The sequence below is a fragment of the Cyprinus carpio genome, chromosome B12 (genome assembly GCF_018340385.1).
Source record: "Cyprinus carpio isolate SPL01 chromosome B12, ASM1834038v1, whole genome shotgun sequence".
NCBI lineage: Eukaryota > Metazoa > Chordata > Actinopteri > Cypriniformes > Cyprinidae > Cyprinus > Cyprinus carpio.
Genome location: NC_056608.1, coordinates 5,094,878 through 5,116,321, shown reverse-complemented (window position 1 = coordinate 5,116,321; position 21,444 = coordinate 5,094,878). Strand labels below are relative to the sequence as shown.

Sequence of the window (21,444 nt, the reverse complement as noted above, 5' to 3'; positions counted from 1 at the left end):
CATTTATCTGATCTCATGGCTGTTTGAGAAAAATTATTATTATTATTATTATTATTATTATTATTATTACTACTACTACTTCTAAGTGGTCTTTGACCGCTTTAAGTAAAGTAGCATAAGAAAAACGGCAAGATATGAGAATTATAATACATTATAACTATGAGAAATATAATTCATTGTAAAAGTGGATGCAATGTGTTCATTGTGTTATAAATCATCAAACTCTTAAAAGCTATAACCACAAATAAGTAAATATTATATTATATTAAAACTCTTCTTATGAATAATCATGAGATTATATAACATATTATAAGTTTTTTGTTGTTGTTGTTTTTTTTAATAATGCATTTTGCATTCATTATAATGCCTTAAGAATACCCTTATAATGTATTATAAATATGGGCTTCATAGAAAGTGTTACCACATTTTCAGCACATTTCAGGCTCTAGATCTATTATAGCAACAAACAGTGTAACAATAGTTCCTTTTGAAAAGAAAAAAAAAGAAAATATTTAAAAAAAAAGGAGAGAAAGAAAAAACGAACTTGTTAAAACTTGATAATGGTGTTGCACATTAGTTCAACTTTAAAAGGTTAGTCATGCTATCCTTGTTTGAGTCATTAGAGATGCGTCTGGCAGAGAGCAAACTGTTATTATGATAGCTGTTCAACTTTATATTATAGCCAGAGATTCAGACAATCCTGCAGCTCATGATCATTATAAGCAATGGGCAGTCCTGAGCGATCATCTTTAGAAAAGCCTTTGACTTTGTAATGAGGAAGTAAATCATCACAAAACACTGCACCGTCATCACCCTTGAGCAAATGATGACTTCAAGGGAGCTAGAAATGGCCATTTTCACAAAAGCCTGAAATAAACAGTACTATCAAAAAGAATAATCCAAACACCTGACTTCGAACCTGATTCTCAAAAGGCTGCTTAAGACACCACACACCAATTTAAAGATAAATGTGCTTTTCTGCAACACTGCTTTACATCTAAGAGAAAACCTGTGGCTTTATCTTGCTTAAACAGCCTTGAACTCCGAGCACGTATTTCCATCAGAAAAGCCGGTATTAATGAAGTCACATTCTGTGCCATACCAACCCCGAGCAAAGGGACACTGACAAAAAGCGAAGGGCGAAACGATCTCCCCTGGGGATTTCACCAGTAATATTCAATGTGAAAGGGTTTCTATGGCAACAAGCGACTTGTGGCACTTAATGCAACAATGAACTGGATTGACAGATAATGCATTGCTCTGTAAATTTTAGCTGCTAATGCCCTTAATGAGTCTGGATGCTGAAATCAAACAGCGAGTTTGTGTGGCTGGCTGTCTTTGAATGGGACCTTTCTCCATACAGTGCTAATGAGGGCTCAAAAGGGAGTCGTCTACAGCACTTTCTTACTTCCTTTCATGAGACAGATGTGGTACAAGATACTAACAACGTGACCCACATTAATTTTTCCATCCTTTTTATTTTGTTGTTTGTTTGTTTGTTTTTTAATGAGAATGACTGTCATTTTGCCCCACTTTTCTGAGATATTTTATAAGGTCCTTCATAAATCAATATAACATGCTAATTTGGTGCTCAGTAATTATTCATTATTATTGGTGCTCAATTCTTAATAATGGTTCTTATTATTATTACTGATGATTTATTTTTTTTGTGGAAACTGCCTTATTGTTTTGTTAGGATAGTTTTTTTGTTGTTGTTGTTGTTGTTGTATCTAACGTAACCCAAGGAGGAGCACTAAAATAAAATCCCACCCTCTAATCAATATTCTGTTTCAGTTGGTAATACGGCACTATAATGAAGTCAGCAACAACTTCCGGTTAACACAGGCTTTAAAAAAACATTCAAAAACCTTTTTTTATGAGCTCACAAGTAATAACTATCATTGCAGATATCATCACAAATACCTCAGCCCAAATAATATAAATTATTACCTGATGTCGTTTCAAAACCTGTACTAGTTTCTTTCTGTGGTGCAATACAAAGGGAGAAATATCTTCTTTTTTGTTCTCCAGAAGAAAGTCAAACAGGTTTGAAATGACATGAGAGTGAGTAAATGATGACAGGATTTTCTTTTCGAGTGAACTAATCTTTTAAGCTTTCTTTTAAAGCACAGTGCATGAATCTGGGTCTCTCAGCGGACGCAATGATGAGGTATTGTAAATGACAGATAGCGCTTCTTTTCCCTGTTGTACTGATGTTGTGTGTTTACTGAAACACCACCAACAGAGCTAGTGTAGTATATCTAGAAAAATTAAATATATTTTGTAACTCGCATGCCAGTGATAGCTTCATTATTATATAATGTTTTTGTAAATGTTATCATCATGCATGTATAGTTTAAGCTCTATCTGTTGTTCTTCTGGTGTGATAAGTGTGCTTGTCATGCAGCAGAGACTCACAGCACACGTCTCTGAGAGGCTAACTCCTTGCAGTTTACGACTACACAGTGTGAAGAGATCGGTAAGCTCAGAGATCACCAAGGAGAGCCTCAGCAAAGCTAAATCAGTTTTGCTAGGTCTCACCTTGATGTATTTATGCGTCATTATTTTTCACCTCTCTCCTTGCTTTTTTCTCTGATTTTAGGATGTGCTGGTTGTCATCAGGGTGGTGTACCATTGAGAACTGAACTGAGAATGCTGCCAACAATCCACTGCAATTCCCGAATTTGATTTGAATGAAGATAGCAAACAGGATGTACAGGAGAATTGCAGTTTGGATATGAATTTAAGTAATTAAAATTGAATTAAATTCATATAACTGTTGTAAGTATGGAGCATCGAAAGATATTAAAATGAATCAATGTTTGAAATGTCAGTGGCAGAAAGAATAGAATAACAATAAACATACACAGTATATATATACATATACACACACACAATCCCTGCCTGTGTTCTGTGTCCCTAGTGTTGTTCACCTCATGTTTCCCTGCCATGCTGCCACCTTGTTAGTTGCCATGGACACTGATTAACCACACCCCCCTTGTTAGCCCTATCTTGTTTGCCCCTGTGTATAAAGCTGTGTGTCTCTCAGTCTGTCTTTGTCAGTCATTGTGGATATTACCCTGTTTTCCTTTGTGCCTTGGTTTCCCTGCTTGGTTTTGTTTGGCCTGATTACCTGTGTATTGACCCCTGTGTTTTGGATTGTGCTCTTGGATTACCCTGTGAATAAACTGCTGCATTTGGATCCACTCTCTTGCCTGCTCTTTGCCTGCCCAGCATCCAATCATAACAGAAGAACTGACCAAACGTGGATCCAGCAGTAGTCTTTGTTCACCTACGCCAGGACAGTTTTACCCTCGAGGACCATATTCAAAGGTATCTAGACATTGGCGATAAATCAGACCTCCCAGACTTTGTTCTAATAGATTTTTTTCTGCCATGGACTGAATCAGCTCCCAAGATGGCTACCATGCCACAGCCAGAATCAGCACCCAAGATGGCCGCCACGCCATAGCCTCCACCCATCATGGAAGTTACGCCAAGGTCTTCAGCCACCATGGACGACACAACATAGTTCCCAGGTACCATGTACCAGGTACCGACACGTTTCTGGTCATCATGGATGTCATGCCAGAGTTCCCAGTCATCATGAGTGTTGCGTTTGGAGACAACAAGGCTTTCTATGAGTGTTTGAGGCTGGCTTCCAGTTTGGCAGACCCACTGTTGACATCAGTGAGAGCAGCTGGTATTCCAAGGCCTTCAGCACCAGCAGTTACTGAGGCAGTTCCCCTATCTACAGTGCTTCCAGTTATGGTGGTAGCTATCTGGTATGTTTGGGCTGCATACTGTCCTCCAGCTTCTACAGAATCCGTTCCTGAGCCAAGTCCAGCCCTGGAATCCGTTCCTGAGCCAAGTCCAGCCCTGGAATCCACTCCCGTTCCCTCGTCATGGCCAGGAGTGCCGTTTCCTGTTCCTATGACTCTAGTGAGTCCACCTTTTCCTGAGGTGGTGGATTGCACTGCAGAACCTCCCAAAGTGGCGGCATCCGCTCTAGCTCCTCCCGAGCTGGCAGCTTCTGCTGCAAAACCTTCAGAGGAGGCGGCGTCTGACTTTGAACTCTCTGCCTGTTCAGCCATGGCTAAGGAAGCCGTTTATGAACTCTCTGCCTGTCCTGTTTTGGCCACAAAGGCAGTTGATAACCTCTCTGTGCTTTTTTTTTTTTTTCCAGTCCAGCCTTATCCGCCGTGGTGGTTCCCTGCTCCATCAGCTCCACCCAGGTGGTCATCTGCTCCACTGTGGAAATCCTGTCTCGTCTGCTCTACCTTGGTGGTCATCTGCTCCACCGTGGGGGTCTTCAATCCCACATAGCGAAATTAATTCATACTTATAAACAGAAAGAAATTTATTTTTGTCCATTCCTGGTTCACATAGTTTATATATATGTATTGCATGTGTTCAAAAGAAACAAAACAAAAACAACAACAAATCTTGTCAGCATGCAATCAGTTTAAATTCTTGAAAGACAGCCTGGTCTCATTGTTTATATGTAGATATCAATTCATAACATTTACAAGTACAAAACGTGCATTTTTGTATGTGTTTTTATTGATGCTAAAATGTACAATTTAGATGTATTTCAACGTTTAAAACATGCAAACCGCTACCTGTTTTTAGCTAGAAAACTGAAAATATTTATGTATACTTTCTATCATTAAGATATTTGTATCAAAGCATTTTTATTTTATCGTTAAGCGATATAGATTTATATAAAACACCAGAAACACGGCATGTCACATTCTGTGATGAAGCAGGCAAGAGCCAATAAGTGTTTGTTTTTCCTGCCGTTTTTTCGTGTCGTTTTTTTTTTTTGAAGTGGCAACATTTGAATTTAACAAGTGTGTCAGTGCAGGTTTTTGATGCTTATGGATGCTGCTCAGGATGGAGATGAAGATCGCTGAATAAAGGCTTGAGTTTGGGGCTGCTCCTCACAATCGTGTGGATTCTAAACATTTGGGCATAAATGTCTGCCCACTGCTCCGGGTGTGTGTTCACGGTGTGGGTGTGTGTGGTTACTGCTGTGTGTGTGTGCACTTTGGATGGGTTAAATACAGAGCACGAATTCTGAGTATGGGTCACCATACTTGGCTGTATGTCACGTCACTTTTTTATAATCTTGTTTAACATTATGTAGGCCTATTCTTGGAAATGAGTTGGCCGCAGAAATCACACAGAACAGAACAAAATATTATAATTTCATATTAAGTAAATGAGTAAACAATCTAATAATTCAATTGAAAACATAATGCCATTGATATGACGACTGAAAACACTAATAATTTCAGTTTCAAAAATTTCAGTATTCATAAGGATTCATTTTTAGGTGTCGTCAATACATCAGTATTTTATGTTAAAATGCTGGAAATACGTATGTGTACGTTTAGATGCTGTAAATACGTAAGTATTGCACGTTTTAGTGTCTGTAAAAATGTAAGTAAATATACGTCTTGTAGAACCACATTTTACGTAAAATACAAGAATTATCATAAGATCATGTTGTGAAAGAAGAAAGAACATGAAAAACAAAATCATAACACTTGCTGCACTGAAAGAGAGAGAGAGAGAGAGAGAGAGAGAGAGGGTAGGAGGGGATGGTGAGGGCTTGTATTTGCATTTATCTTAGAGCCAAAAAGCTAAAAAAATATATATGTAATGCTGAAGATTGTACTTCATCATGACACAATAATGGCTTTGTGGTTGTTTCCTATCTTTGCGGCTCTCTTCAAATCTGAGGAAATGGCCTGGCATTTGTTATACTTAAGAGATGCAGATGAGACAGAGATTCTGACTCACCTCTTTCTGTCGCTGGTATATATCAAACTGTTTCACACTAGACACACCAAAGCTAACATCCCTAGCAGTGTCAATAACAATGATGCAAACACAAGAAAGATCAGTGATTTAGCAAAGACTGAAGTACCATCACACAGCAAGACAAACAATACATAATCTTCTAATATAACAGTGTTGCATCTGGTTTAACAGGGGAAGAACCAAAGCCATTATGCATTGTGTGCTTTGATAATTAAATTAAGCAAGGCTTGCAAATTATTTTGCCAGGCTGACATGCATACAAATTTGCTTGTCGTATTGTTTTAGAAATACAAGACATCTGAACCTCGTCAAACATGAAGAGAGCAATACAGGACTATATTTGAATTATTTATCGTGTAAACAAAACAATAAAAATCATGAGACTATCATGCCTTATATTTCATTTTCAATTTTGCATTCAAATATTTCAAGAGACGCAGACAGAAATAGTATGCAAAGGAATTTAGGCTACTTCATATACAGTATGTACATATAAGTACATATTCCTAACAGAAATCTGTGTGTGTGTGTGTGTGTGTGTGTGTGTGTGTGTGTGTGTGTGTGTGTGTGTGTGTGTGTGTGTGTGTGTGTGTGTGTGTGTGTGTGTGTGGTTTCCATGGTTACTCTGTCCTGAGAGTAGCTGTTCTTGCTAAGTTAAGGATGACAGCACAGTGTATGTGTTTCCATGGTTACTCACTCCAGATTGTGGTTTGTCTTTGCACAGTTATGAAGTGAAAGGGTCTTTCTATGTGCATTTTCATGCTTATGCATGTACTGTACAATCATGTGCTCATATGTAACTGACATTTTGCACAAAAGGTTAACTAAATTTTAAAATGGTCAAGAAATGGATAATCAAAATCTCCCCTCAATATTTGCCTTAATATGTGTCATCCAATGTTGAGAAGGTTACATTTAAAGTTTAGTAGGTTACTTATTAAAATTTACGATATGTAATGTTTAATATTAGTGTTTATATTTTTATAACTTTATTAATGTAACTTTGATTACATTTCTAAATTTACATTTCTATATCGTCTAAACTGTTAATCATGTTCAAACATTTAAAGCAGGCAGGGTTACCCTTACAGTAGAACTCAAGACTGATTACTGTCAGACTTTCAAAATCCTTCATCACTTGAATTAAGAATATAATAATTAAATTTTACATATAACAATGCCTTGAAAAAACAAAACAAAAAAAAAACAGTTATTTTAAAAATGAAAGCATGTACATGAATCCAGACTGGAAATAAAACAGTTATTAAATAAGCATGTGTCCTGTTCTGTGTCCTAGAGTCCTGAAACACTGGAGTCTCATATTTTAGAACAGTCAATGCAATTTGGGAAAGAAATCAATCAATTCTCTGTGTGTGTGTGTATGAAAATATTCAGATGTAATCCTTCTTTGCAATCGTTACAATTTTCATGAGTACCCGTAATTTAATTACTCATTTGTCTGCGTAACTGTAACTGATTACAGTTACATTTATTTTGTAATTATTTTACATAATTCTCATACATGTAACTAGTTACTCCCCACCACTGGTGCCATCATTGTATGTATGTAATCAAGGAAGAGTGTTCTGAACAACTCTTGTCAAGAGTCATACTGCTGTTGGATAAAGATGTTGTTCCGTCAAACTCAGATGGTTTTCTGTCAGTGGATGTAAAGAAACTTTGAATAGCCTTCCTAAAGTTTTCTTTTGTCCTTCACATTTCACAACACACTGTTTTGCAACTGGTAAAATCACAACAGTGGGCATTTACTTCAATTTCTGTTATAGCTAATACTCTTTGACACCCCTAGTGTTTCTTTGTTTTTTGTTTGTTTTGTTTCGCCAAAACTTTGCTAACTTTATCTAACCTTGAGAAATGACCCCTTTAATAATTTTCAGTTGCGGATGTGCAGGTGCATCGTTGTTCTCCTCACTCACTCTGTACCGTAGCAGTCCTGGTGCAGTTGTAGAGGATGGCGAGCTCTCCAAACACCTTCCCCGGTCCCATGGTGCAGAGTTTCATGCCTTCCTTTGTCACCTCCACCTTGCCATCTGAAAGCAATCAGAAGATAAATCCTTAAGTCCATTGATGATGCTCTGTTCATGAAAGTAAGCATCACAGTCTGGAAATGCATCCGTGCCAGCTGGCTGGATTGGACCGAGCCTGAACTAATACATTCCAATAACAGTCTCATTTCATTAGGACAGCAGACATGAGCGGAAGCTTCGAGGGGAGTGGGGGAGGTGGGAAAGGTAGGAGCTCTCTAATATAATGGGCACTGAGAGAAATAGGCCAGTGAAAAGATGGGAAAAAAAGAAAGGAGTTGAGGATTAGCAGAGTATTATGCTTAAACTATTAGACGAGATGCAGTGAAACCATACTGAGAGGGCCTGGGACTGTTATTTCAGGATTCATGCATAAGACACACGTAACGTCTTCTGCATTAGCTCATGGGAAATTCAACAACAGTCTTGGATGAAGAGCTCTTCTGTCACCTCAAGCAGTCTTCGAATTACACCAAAGCTTCCGGGGGGCCCTACGTGGAATAAAGTAGGTCTGAGGAAGTGCTTCGTGCTAAACACTGGCAACAGCGTGGTAGCATGCAAAAGTAATGTTTATGCACAGACTGACAGTGATGTCATGTTGTATAGATAAAAAGCATACCCCGGGTATGGGCTTAATAATTAGATTTAATAATCACTGTGTGTGTGTGTGTGTGTGTGTGTGTGTGTGTGTGTTACAACAATTTAAAACAACTGTTGTCCATATGTTAAAGGGTTAGTTCACCTAAAAAATAAAAATTCTGTCATTAATTACTCACCCCCATGTCGTTCCAAACCTGTAAGACCTTTGTTCATCTTCAGAACACAAATTAAGATGTTTTTCTTGAAATCCGAGAGCTCTCCGACCCTTCCATAGACAGAAAGGATACTATCACGATCAATGCACAGAAACGTAGCAAGGACATCTGTAAAATATTCCATTTCACATCAGGGGTTCAACCGTAATTTTATGAAGCTACGAGAATATTATTTTGCACAAAGAAAAAAATAATAACATAATTTATTTAACAATTCTTCTCCTCAAGTTATCATCTTCCGCCATTTTGGAGAGTAACCCAGAACGTAATCAACATAATCAGTGTTGTTTACGTTCAGTAGAAAGCGTGCACATGCTGAACATAAACAACACTGATTACGTTGATTACGTTCTGGGGTACTCTCCAAAATGGCGGAAGATGATAACTTGAGGAGAAGGACTGCTGAATAAATTATGATAATATTGTTTTCTTGGCGCACAAATAAATATTCTTGCAGCTTCGTAAAATTACATTTGAACCCCTGATGTCACATGGACTATTTTACCAATGTTTCTGTGCTTTGGTCGTGGTAATATCCTTGCTGTCTATCGAGGGTCAGATTCTCAGATTCCATCAAAAATATCTTAATTTGTGTTCCGAAGATGAACAAATGTCTTACGGGTTTGGAACAACATGAGGTTGAGTATGACAAAACAAGCTTGTAGCCAATCAGTAGTAAGGGGCGTGTCTACTCATGATGAGGATGAGAGAGCGCTCAGTGCACAGAACGGACATTAGCTGAGCCGAGCGACGACAGAGAGATAGAGATGGTGGATAAAAAACAAGAGGAAAACGTCTGCGGAACAAAAGAAGGCTTACGATAAGGCAAGAAGTATGACCCGTGTAAATATTGGATCAGCTTTCCAGCACTGAAGAGAACTCAAGGAGTGGAAAGGCATGCTATCGGACACCGAGGTAAATAAGGTTCTCGATAGGTAAGTAACATTTGTTTAGCTTTGTTTAACAGAACTAAAATACCTGCCTTTTGCTTAAATATGCTCATGTCTCATAATCGTTGCCTGGGTTGCGTACATATGTGTGGGGTGGAGCTATCAAAATGAGGCGAGAACCTTTTGGGGTAAGGGCGTGTTTGTTTTGGTGATTTAAAATATCAACACTGGCTACAAAAAATCACTTACCCCACCTTTAATAACAGAATTTTCATTTTTGGGTATCCCTTTAAAATGTAATGTATTCCTGTGATGGCAAAGCTACATTTTCAGCAGCCATTACTCTAGAATGGAAATGAAATATTCTTGTAAAAAACTCAAATAAAGTTCTATACTGTATAAAAGAATGTATATACACATACACACGCACACACACACAATGAAGGCTTGGTCTTAACAGAAAAACTGTCAACCTTAGATGTGAATCCATGGTGGAAGCAAGTAGTTCTGCACAAAAGAGGGTTTTTAAAGACACTCCGATGGGGTTTCTTATGTATTAACACACTTTAGGGATACTGGTATTGTTATCGGCCCCGATACTGAGCTCCTGTACTCATTCTCGTATTCGTAATCACACTTGTTAAAATGCCCCGATACCAAACGTGATACAACACAGCATGTGATAAGTGCCGTATTCAGACAAAGAAACACCAAACAATAGAACAACAGACAGCAGAATGGAGTTATTATTAGAGATTAAGAAAGTCTACAAAGTAAATGTATGCAATTAATATAATGTTACACATTCAGTATTAACGCCTGTATAGCTGATGTGTGCGAGCTGATAAGAAAAGCACGCTGAGTGGATTGAGTGGAGTTAATATTCCTTTCTCACAGACATCAATGGAAGGTTTGTAGTTCAGTCCAATACGTCAAAAACAAGTAAGTAAAAAAATGCACGACTTATTTAATGGTAGGGAGAGAGAGAGAGAGAGAGAGAGAGAGAGAGAGAGAGAGAGAGAGAGGGAGAGAAAGAGAGCACTTTTGTTGCATGATATTTGATGTTCGCTCACTTAGCCCACGCATTATTTAGATTAAAACTATGGATGGGTGATATATCGAATATTAGCGATAATATCGCAATAATTTTTTACGACGATGTAAAATTGTAAAATATTGTGAATATCGAATATTTCAAATGCTAGCATACTTTCCCAAAAGAACACGCTGAACGTCCAGACACATGTTAAACATGTTATTGTTACATGTTACACCAGCTATCATGAGTGCGGTTGCCAGATCTCAAGAGTTCAAATCCCCGAATCAGGGTTTTGCTGTTACATAGATATATTTACTTCCTGGTGTTTTGCTTATTTTAAGCAATCTGGCAACCATGTGCATGCAAACACTTGCTCCTCATTGCAGAGGCACCACCGCAGATGATCTGAAAACACTAAGCTGGAGTTTAGCGATCTAAATGAAAGCATCATTCAGCCAGTCTGTGTTCTGTCATGAGATCTCGACTGTACTGTTTGCGATTGTGGTTGCTGTATAAATGCACTAACTCAATCGCTGCTGTGTGAATAGAGAAACATAGGATATGGCAATGTGGAATTACTAATAGCAATTTCACTGTTATAATATTTTAATTTTTTTTTACCAGTTTTCAGAATATAGACAGAGAGTCTTTGGTATTAATTTATATATATAAATTGATACCAAAGACTTATACACTCTCTCTGTCACTCTCTCTTAGCTAAAAACCTGTAAAAAACTCTTAACCCAGTTTAATTATTTCCCCCAGTTGCACAGTGTAAATTGTGAAATGCATGCACTAAAAAAGCTGACAGAATGCACATTCTGTACTTGTTTTGCACTACTTGAGTTACATATACATGTGTTTATTTAATAAAAAGTGGTAAGTTATCACTTGGTGTAGAGTTTTTTTATTATTTAAATGCATATGAAAACATATTGAGAAAAATTTTGACAATATCAAGATATATATATTTTTTTATATATCGCCCAGCCCTAATTAAAACTAAATCATAAATATAAAGCAATTGTTATAGAGGCATTCACTATAAATATTTATTTTCAACCTTAAGCATACAAGACTTTATGGCAAATATAATTAAGTATTTATGGATTTATGCTTTATTTATGATTGTTTATGCTTTATTTTAGTTGTTTTTCTATTTATGTAGCAGTACGTTTCAGATGAAAAAAATTGCTATTTATTTTTCTGAAAGATTTATAATGAGTGGTTCCTTGCATTATTACAGCAAAACGCATGATTACAGTACTGAACCGCTGCAATGGAGCAGCTCTATTAAGTTACAAATTATGTACCATAGAGCAAAAAAATGAATAGTGAAAGTAACTAAAACTTGCATAATACATAAAATACTTCAGAATACTAGAATACTTTGGAAAACGAATAAGGTATGTAACGCAAAGTATTCTATACAAAAAAAATAAAAAATAAATAAAAAACTAAGGTATGTAACGCAAAGTATTCTATACAAAAAAAATAAAAAATAAATCACAGATTTTCAGTGTTATCAGCATTAGTAATTTAGGCAGATTTATTAAAAAATCTTGAAATTGTTCTGCTCCCTAACAAACACATTCTGTTTCATGAAAAGGAATATAGAAAATAGAGAAAAGTTTTTTTTTTTTTATTGCTTAAAAAAAACAAAAAAAAACACTGTGTTTTGTTTTTACTGTACTAAAAAACGCACAAATGATAAAAGCACAGCTAGATATTATGGCACATGATGCATTAAGAAAAAATACATTATGACTTTTTTAATTGGATGAAATCCTGCTTCAATGACTACCGTACTGTTGCACATATTCCCATCCTCATGAAGTGCTTTGAATGGCTAGTCATGCACCATATCAAGTCTGCCCTCCCCCCTCCCTGGACCCCTTCCAGTTTGCATATCGGTCCAACCGCTCGACCGATGACGCCATCGCAACTGCCCTCCACTCCACTCCACTCAGACATATAGACAAAAAGAACTCATACGTCAGAATGCTGTTCATAGACTTCAGTTCAGCATTCAACACAATCATACCTCAACAGCTCATTTACAAACTGGTCGAGCTGGGGCTCAACACTTCGCTGTGCAACTGGCTGTTGGACTTTCTAACTGGAAGACCTCAGGCAGTAAGGGACGGTAGCAACACATCCAGCACCATCACACTGAACACTGCGGACCCCCAAGGATGTGTGCTGAGCCCCCTCCTCTTCACTCTGCTGACCCACGATTGCACACCGTCACACAACTCCAACCTCTTTATTAAGTTTACGGATGACACGACTGTGGTGGGTCTCGCTGTACCTTTACTTTCTGAACGACTGAGATCGCCAACCCTCATACCAAGTTCCTTGTTCTCAGGACCTTCCAAACTAACATACTTTTATTCAGTTTAAATAAAAGAACTGCTCTCTGAGCCCTTTGTCACTTTAATCAGACTGAATAACTTTTTTTTTGCACTTTAATCTTTTTATCTACACTGTTTGTTCACCTCACTGGTTTGCACTCTATCTGCCATGTGCCTTGCGCTGATTTATTTATCTTTATTTTTATTTTTATTATTTTTTTTTACATGCCCTTATTTGTATAGTTGTATTTTAGATTTTAGATTTGATCTGTATCTATCTGTATTTTTTTGGCTCTACTGTTAGTGTTATCTGTATGCAGCATGGGTCTGAAAGTAACGCAATTTCAATTCTCTGTAGGTATGTACTAGCCTGACTATGTCAGACTTCTTACTTCCACTCAATTTCAGTTCGCTTCTGTACTCAGTCTGAGATAGAAAACCAACTCCCAGATTTTCTCCGGCTCCGCACCAGCCATCCAATCAACGAACAGAGGGTGGGCTGAGAGCCATGACGTAGACGCTAAGCGCCGAATTTAAGATTGTAGTTTAGGTAAGGGAAATCAAAAACGACAGCGGACATGGAGACACGGGATGCTATTCGCTCTTTTGGAGAATATTCCCGGCATTTGCCAACTGAAGCCTGAACGAGAAGAGTGTTTGGTTCACATTTTGAATGGAGGTGATGTTGTGGCCCTACTCCCGACAGGTTTGGGAAAAGTTTAATTTATCAAATGTTACCGATCGTCAGCGAGAAACAGGGGCGTGCATGCGCATGACGTCATGCGATGCCGCCAGTTGCGAAAACAGGCATAAGTAATACATTACAATTTGTTTATAGGTGTTTGATCGTGTATTTAATTGTGTATTTGTCTTTGATCATGTATTTAACTAAACGTGTATGATTTACAACTTGGACTGTCTAGCTGTGCTTTTATCATTTGTGCGTTTTTAGTACAGTAAAAACAAAACAGTGTTTTTTTTTTTTTTTTTTTTTAAGCAATAAAAAAAAAAAAACCTTTTCTCTATTTTCTATATTCCTTTTCATGAAACAGAATGTGTTTGTTAGGGAGCAGAACAATTTCAAGATTTTTTGATAAATCTGCCTAAATTACTAATGCTGATAACACTGAAAATCTGTGAAGACCTTGTGCTTATACATTGAGCGTATCATCAGAATGCCATATGAATTCAGCGGGGCTGCTAAATTCATAATTCCCTATATTTAATGCTTATTATTGAAATGAAGTATGCATAACATGCGTCACAACCAAACGTTACGTGATTGGCTAACGGGTACACCAATGATTTTAAACTTCAGACAAGCCAACCCTCCCCCACCCCCCCAATGAGAAAGTAAACGCTTGTCAATTATGCCCTTCCAGACTCTGTCTACAAGGCAAAGCGAAGTAGCAGAGTTTGGTATTACCAGGCTATGTATGTACTGTACATGTGCTGTACATGTATATACTATATACTAACTAAACTATATACTAAATACTAAATAAATAAACAAACAAACAAATAATCTTACTTCTTAATATATATAGTTTAAGAAATATTATGGCCTGTAAATTCTCTAAAATTCACCCACACTGTTTTTTGTTTTTCTGTTTTTTATCCAGTTTTGAGTTTGTCTCAAATTTGAATCAGCTGAACACTAACAGTAAGGTTCCTCTCCACAGGGGAAGAACCACACATTTTTTTCATCATACTTCTTGGCAGGCTATTCTGGTTCTCTGATGCTATCAGCAAGGCTAATCCAAACAAGGCTACAAATACACTGACCCAGAATCAGTTTGTTGTGGCTCTATTCTCCTGCCACCTGTGGTCTGTCTAATGATGGATCTCAACCACCACTGGCCATCCCAAGCACTAACAGCATGAAACAAAAACATCCACTTTAAGCCCACCATGAACACCAGCCCACTCAGTCAATGTGTAAATATGATGCAAAGCTTTTAAATTTACAAATTAGCCTGTTAACCTGCACCCCCCATTTTGGGACTCACAGCTGAAAATGCCCTACCTAACTTAAAATTGCAACAGTTCCTGACCTCAGTGTGCTACACACACAGTTTTGGTGTCTTTGGAAAGAAGGCCCTTTAGGCTTCACTATCCAGAGTTGATAATGCTCAAAAAGATAAAAAGTTATAGACACTGAAGTGCCTTGAAAAAATTGTACCACATTGAATTGAATTATTATTATTTAAACAGATTTTACTTTAAAAAGAAAAAATCAGTTTTGCACATTACTTAATTTAAAGCTACAAATGTTACATAAAATACTGAGTTTATGGTTTACTTTAATTAATAAAGAAACACAACAAGTAATTTTGAATGGAGTCAACAATAACATTTTTGTCAAATTAACACAATTTTTAAGGACCCCAACAGATACCACATGACAAATTGGATTAATTTTGAAACACGCAATTTGTGGTTGCCATTTTAGAAAACCAGATCTCAGAAGATAGGGTGACCAAACGTGTCATTTTCCCAGGACACGTCCTGGCCAGGATATCTATATTGCCTAAATTATCCAGGTTTTGGCTTTGGTTTACTGTTGTCATACTTAATGAAGGTAATGATCGTTTGACCAATAACATGCAGACATTGTAGGTAATCGACCAATCGTGGTGTGTGAGAAGGTGGGATATACAGAGAACGGTCAAAGCGATGCAAATACATGTACATATTAGCGTTCGACTTGAAGCAGCACTGAGCATACCGATCGGTTTATGACATCAAAGTACCGTGAGAGCGATTCAAAAGCACAAGAAGCGTCTGCTCTCTAGAACTGAGCATACCGATCGGTATACAACAATTGGTCTGCGCAGTGCAAACATATCCAAAACGTGGATATTTTAGGCAATATAGAAATCCTGGCCATGACATGTCCTGGGAAAATGGCACGTTTGGTCACCCTACAGAAGAGGACTGCTCATCCACAGTGAAGGCAAGTAACTGTTAAGTAGAGCTTTTCTTTATCATATATCCTGAATATACAAGTTAAGCTACTGATTTTTTTTTATTTGGCACTTTACTAGAAATCGAATGAGCACTGTTAAACATGTGTGTGCACTCCGGAGTCTTTTGTGAGACTAAAATACACATTGTACAGTTACTTTTATGAGATAAATGTTAAATAATGTTGAGTGGCAGATTGTTTGGTCTGTGCAAAAAAAAGGATGGTCCACAGTAGTTTTATTTCTCCGTCTGACACACCCCAAATACATGGTGCGATATTAGTTCGTGAACAAATACAATTTCTCCACAGTCTGCCTCTGATCATAATCATGCAACAGTGACATTGTACCAGTGGCAGTTCTGGTTCATCCGTTACAACATACTGCATGACACGACATACATTCACATCATATGTTAGTATTGTAGCGGTAGTTCTGGGTGTATATATGAACAGCTGAAAATGTTTTAATTGATATTTGAGTTCCATTTGTAAAAAAAAGAGAAGAAAATAAAGAAGTAATTTAATATTCACCAGTTGTCTTTTGTGTCTTCCACTCATTGTAATGTATAACTAATTTTAAGTAACTGAGCAGTTCCTAGGTATTTTAAAATACAAAAACTTAAAATTATCAATCTAAATGAGCTTTAAATTTATAATGGGTTAAACAAGACTTTTATTGTAGAAATAACTTGCATTTATTAGTATAAACTACTTAAAATATTGTGTTACCCCAGCTAATAAATTTGAGCAAAACCATTCACTGGGATGCTCAAACATTTAAGCATTGCCAACTAAAGATTTATAGGTAACACTGCTGGAAATTCCATGCAAAATTTACTTAAGAAGAGGGATGCAAAAATGATGCACTATATTTTTAAGTAAATCTAGCATATTTTTTTTTTTCAGTGAAGTTCTGGCCTTTGATCTGTAAGTCTTGGTTAATAAAAGAATCATGTAGTTTTCCTGAAAACTACTGTGGCTAGAAATAACACATTAAGTCATTTTAACATATGGCCATAACTCGTGATGGATAAAATCAGGTCACATACTACAAGAAAAAAAAAGTAATTACCAAACATTTAAACTGACCCAGATTCATGGGTTCAGTGATTGTAATAGCTGAAGTGAAAAGCTACTGGTTGGCACTGGAAAGCTAAAATTATGTTGTTTACTCTATGGGAATTCCAGGTAAGCTAATTGTAGCTAATTCAGCAAAACTTCTAAAAGTGGAGTTCTTAGGCAGCTGGGAAACACATCATGATCATTTCTTAAGGGCTAAATATACTTTTCTAATGGTATCATAAATTGTAATTATTCTACTGGTATTGTAATAGCTCTAAAATATTATTGCCTCTGGTTCAATATTGCTGTGAGAATGAAGAATGAAGCAGCGTCTGGTAGAGTCTTAGAGTATCACCTTCGCAAGCCATTTAATCCTGTTTATGTTACGCAAACCTGCTCCTGAGCGGGTTTGAGCTTAAGGACCTGTTGCTATGACAACAACTCTGATGAGCTTTGAAGAACAGAATAATCCAGGATTGTGTCAAATCATCAACAATTAAATCCAGCTAACTCCGTAATCAACATGGAACAATGGGACCCTGTTTTCAATGACCTCATGTTTGTTATTTTTTGACAACTCAAGTCAAAAGTAACAGCAACTCAAATATCAAAGTCAAGTCTCAAGCATTTCATATTCAAAGTCACACGTTTTGAGTCCGCTCTGACACCTGCATCACAGTAATACATCACACCGAATGTAACACTGTCAATGTCTTCTCTTCAGCTAAAGTTTTATTAGATTTCCATCATGTCCTGATGTCTTTATCTTGGCAGGGCAATATGAGGAATGAGGCCGGGCACAAAAGAAGGCTGTTGTTATCAGGGAGCTGTGACTATCAGCCTGTTTTCAGACAGGACATGCTGACTGGTACTCTATTATCACTGCCTGCATCCACAACCAAGGGAAATAACCTACTGTTACTAGGAAGCAAAATGTGGCATCCTTTAGGGCTCGGAGACAACAAGACGAAAAATAATGCTGGGTATCTTCTATGCTGGCATATCTGCACCTTTTAATGCTTTACTGATAAACATTGTCATAATGGAGTACATACAATTAGTAGAATTTGGTCACACTTTATTTTAAGGTCCAATTCGCGCTTTTAGCAAACTATTAACTACAACTACCTCAATAAACTACTAATTTGCTGATTATTAATAGTTAGTAAGCTAGTTGTTAAGTTTAGGTAGTGGGTAGGGATGTAGACTATGGTCATGCAGAATATGTGCTTTATAAGTTCTAATAAACAGCCAATGTGTTATTAATAAGCATACTAAAGCAACTAGTTAAAAGTGAGAACTGGTCCCTATATCACGTGTTACCTAGAATTTTAACTAACTGAAAGTAGCAATTCTTTTAACGTTATTAACTGCATTTTTCAGCAGCAGTTCTCAAAAGAGCAGCTTTTAGAGTAACACATACTCAAAAACGTATTTTTTAACAAGTTCAATATGTCAGTTTTGTTAACTGTACATCTCATAGTTTTCTCCATTAATTTAGTACTAATTCATTTGGAGACATAGAGTGACAACTTTAATGTTACTGTAATCTACTGTTTTTTAAAAAACAACAAAAGACATTGATTCAAAATTACTTTTAAGATTTTATCTTATTTTATGACAATATAAATATGAATAACTGCACCAAACTGCGATAGATAGATAGATAGATAGATAGATAGATAGATAGATAGATAGATAGATAGATAGATAGATAGATAGATAGATAGATAGATAGATAGATAGATAGATAGATAGATAGATAGATAGATAGATAGATAGATAGATTTTTTTTGTTAACTTTTTGTTAAGCAACTTAAAAACCGTTTTAAACCCTCCCAACACTAAAAATGAAAATTAAACACCTCCATAAATGAAATTCCTTCCTTAAATAGCTTTGATGTAGTTCACTACTTTTTGTTAAGTAACTTGCAAGCTAAACTTTTAAAGCTTCCCCAGCACTGGTGCCACTCTGCAGGAACTGGGTATGCAATAACCTGTAAACAATGAGTCATTGTCCTCATAAAAAGATGAGGAATTGTGGTTTTGAAGAAAGAAGCGTTTGAGGTGAGCTCTGAATATTGAGGATGACACTTGGACTAATGCGACTTGAGGTCTATATATTAAAGCTGGTGGGTTTTATTAAATGTAGGATTATTCATTACAGAATAGGTTAAAGATCTTCTGAGGATAAGCATCTTCAGGATCCTATATCATATGACTGTGATCTGTAATTCTCAGAAGTAAAGACAGCACTCATAGGATTTGCTTCACAGCATGCAGTGGATTGCTGCTACTTTAAATGAGTCCATGAAATTTGATTCTGTGTTAATGAATCCACCGGTTAGAGGCCAATTACACTGACTCACCCTAAACCAGCATGACTGAGACTACAAATCTCCCACCTGTAATTCTTTTATTCAAGGACAAAGGTAAGGAGACACAGGGAAAAAGTTCACCCAAAAATAGAAATCTTATTACTATTTTCTCACTTCACATCATGTTACTGTAATTATACAGTTCATGAGAGTTTCCTGCAACACTTCTTTTGCAGACAATAGTGGCCATGACTGATGGTGAAAATATCATTATTGTGGGTTAGTTATTTTCAGTGAACCAGTAAATTTGATTCACAATTGGGAATGGATGGTTCATTCACAAATCGCACAGAACAATTCATTTAAAAAACTGAAGTGACATTTCTCAGTGATCTGGTCACAGTAAATCTTCAGTTAGCAAACAGTTAGTGAGAAGATTATCACTAAAAAAAAAAAAAAAAAAAAAATCTATTTTTTAACCTGCATTTAAGGATTAGTTTGCTTCTGAATTAAAATTTCTTGATAATTTTCTCTCAAAAGATTAGTTCAGAAGTGAAGAAGTTTCTTTTAAAATATAATTTTTTTTTACCCATGGAAGCAAATAAGTCATGCGGGTTTGAAATGATGAGACTGAGCAAAAAAAAGAAAAGGAAAGAAAATAAAATAAAAGAATATGTCTTTTTTTCTATCTAAAATATAGTACTTACTATTTTTACAGACAGAAAATATTACAACAGAAATCCATTTGTTACTAGGAGTCTCAAACAAAACTTCTATTATCAAAGTGTTTGAAGCCACAAAAAAAAAAAAAATACTGGTGCAGAAAAAAAAAATCAGTCAGAAATTGCTAATAAATTTCACAATTCATTACAAAGAAATGGCAGGTAACACATTGAATTGAACATGAAATTCTGAAGCAGAAAGACTAAAATAGTATTTTCCTATAAAATATACTCCTATAATCTTAGTTTTTCTTACAACTTAGAAAAATCGCTTTTTACAGTGCTTGAATTGGTACATTTGAATAGGCCAAATTCAGCAACTGGTTCTTCCTCAGGAGCTCATATTATCAACCTAATAACCTTTTTTACAATTTTGTGTTTTGACAGGGAAAAAAATATGCACCGACTACTACAGTACTGAAAGTTACATGGCAGCTAAGCAATCTGATTGGAGCACTTTTGAAAATAGCATAGCAAAATGCATTGGTCTTTCAGTGAATGGGTGGTTCAGGCCCAGACCTGAACTTCTTAGCCAGGTATACAGAGAGCTTCATTTTGATCAGTTCACTCAAGCATGTTGCTAAATAACATGTACCTTCAACATAACTTGTCTGTCAAAAAATGTTTGATGTTTTCAGCAGACTTTGAAAATTTGAAAAAACATGAAAACATTGTTTGTTTGTTTTTGTTGTTGTTGTTGTTGTTTTTTTTTTTGTTGTTTTTTCATTTGATTTAGTCAAGTTCGTTTTGCATCATATTTTTGCTAATCAAGTTTTCTGCTTGTGCAAGTAATTCTCAGACAGCTTTTCTTGTGCATATAATCATCCACATGCTAATAAACCAATGAGAACGTAGAACAATAATTACAATTCATAGCAATCAAGTGTAAATTCCAAATCCTTTGTGGATCCACTGACCCAAATCCCTCCCCAGTGTAACTGGCACATATTTGTAGAAAATTACAGCTGTCTGACAAATAAACAGTTTACGGACAGTTACATATATATTATGTCAGTTACACCTCAAATGACCTCAAAAGGAATTTAATATTAATTAGCCAGTCCACAAACTCATTTTCTCAAATGGCTTGAGTATGCAGAGCATTCACGGTTTATATGGACTTAACAGCCCTGCTACACAGTAAACAAAAAAACAGAGTTTTTATTGGTATCTGAATGTGAATTATCAACAGAATGAATAAGAAATTGTCAAAGGACGCATTTGACTTGAATGAATGAATGATGGGCAGAAGTTCTGAGGCTGGAGATTCTATATGGGAATACCCAACATTCATGGCCCTGAAGAGTCAAGCACAGACCACCTTGCTGAGAAAGCGGGATAATTTCAGACATTTGATGTGACCTGTGGCACCTCTGATGGTTTTGTGTAGGAGTCCCATTGC

At 36.5% G+C, this 21,444-nt stretch overlaps 2 protein-coding genes across 3 annotated transcripts in view; one reads left to right on the top strand and one right to left on the bottom strand.

Annotated features, from left to right (window-relative positions):
- LOC109051549 (cGMP-dependent protein kinase 1-like) overlaps positions 1 to 21,444 on the bottom strand; it is a 182,085-nt gene that overhangs the window by 122,159 nt on the left and 38,482 nt on the right. For both annotated transcript variants that reach the window (XM_042735013.1, XM_042735014.1), the window contains exon 3: positions 7,767 to 7,880. In XM_042735013.1, the coding sequence (XP_042590947.1) occupies positions 7,767 to 7,880 (114 nt within the window). The remainder of the gene's footprint in view (positions 1 to 7,766; positions 7,881 to 21,444) is intronic.
- LOC122139145 (vegetative cell wall protein gp1-like) lies at positions 3,050 to 5,050 on the top strand. Its single transcript, XM_042735015.1, has 2 exons — positions 3,050 to 3,333; positions 3,411 to 5,050. Exon 2 carries the CDS (start codon positions 3,577 to 3,579, stop codon positions 4,324 to 4,326), a length of 750 nt encoding a protein of 249 aa, XP_042590949.1. The 5' UTR covers positions 3,050 to 3,333; positions 3,411 to 3,576; the 3' UTR covers positions 4,327 to 5,050.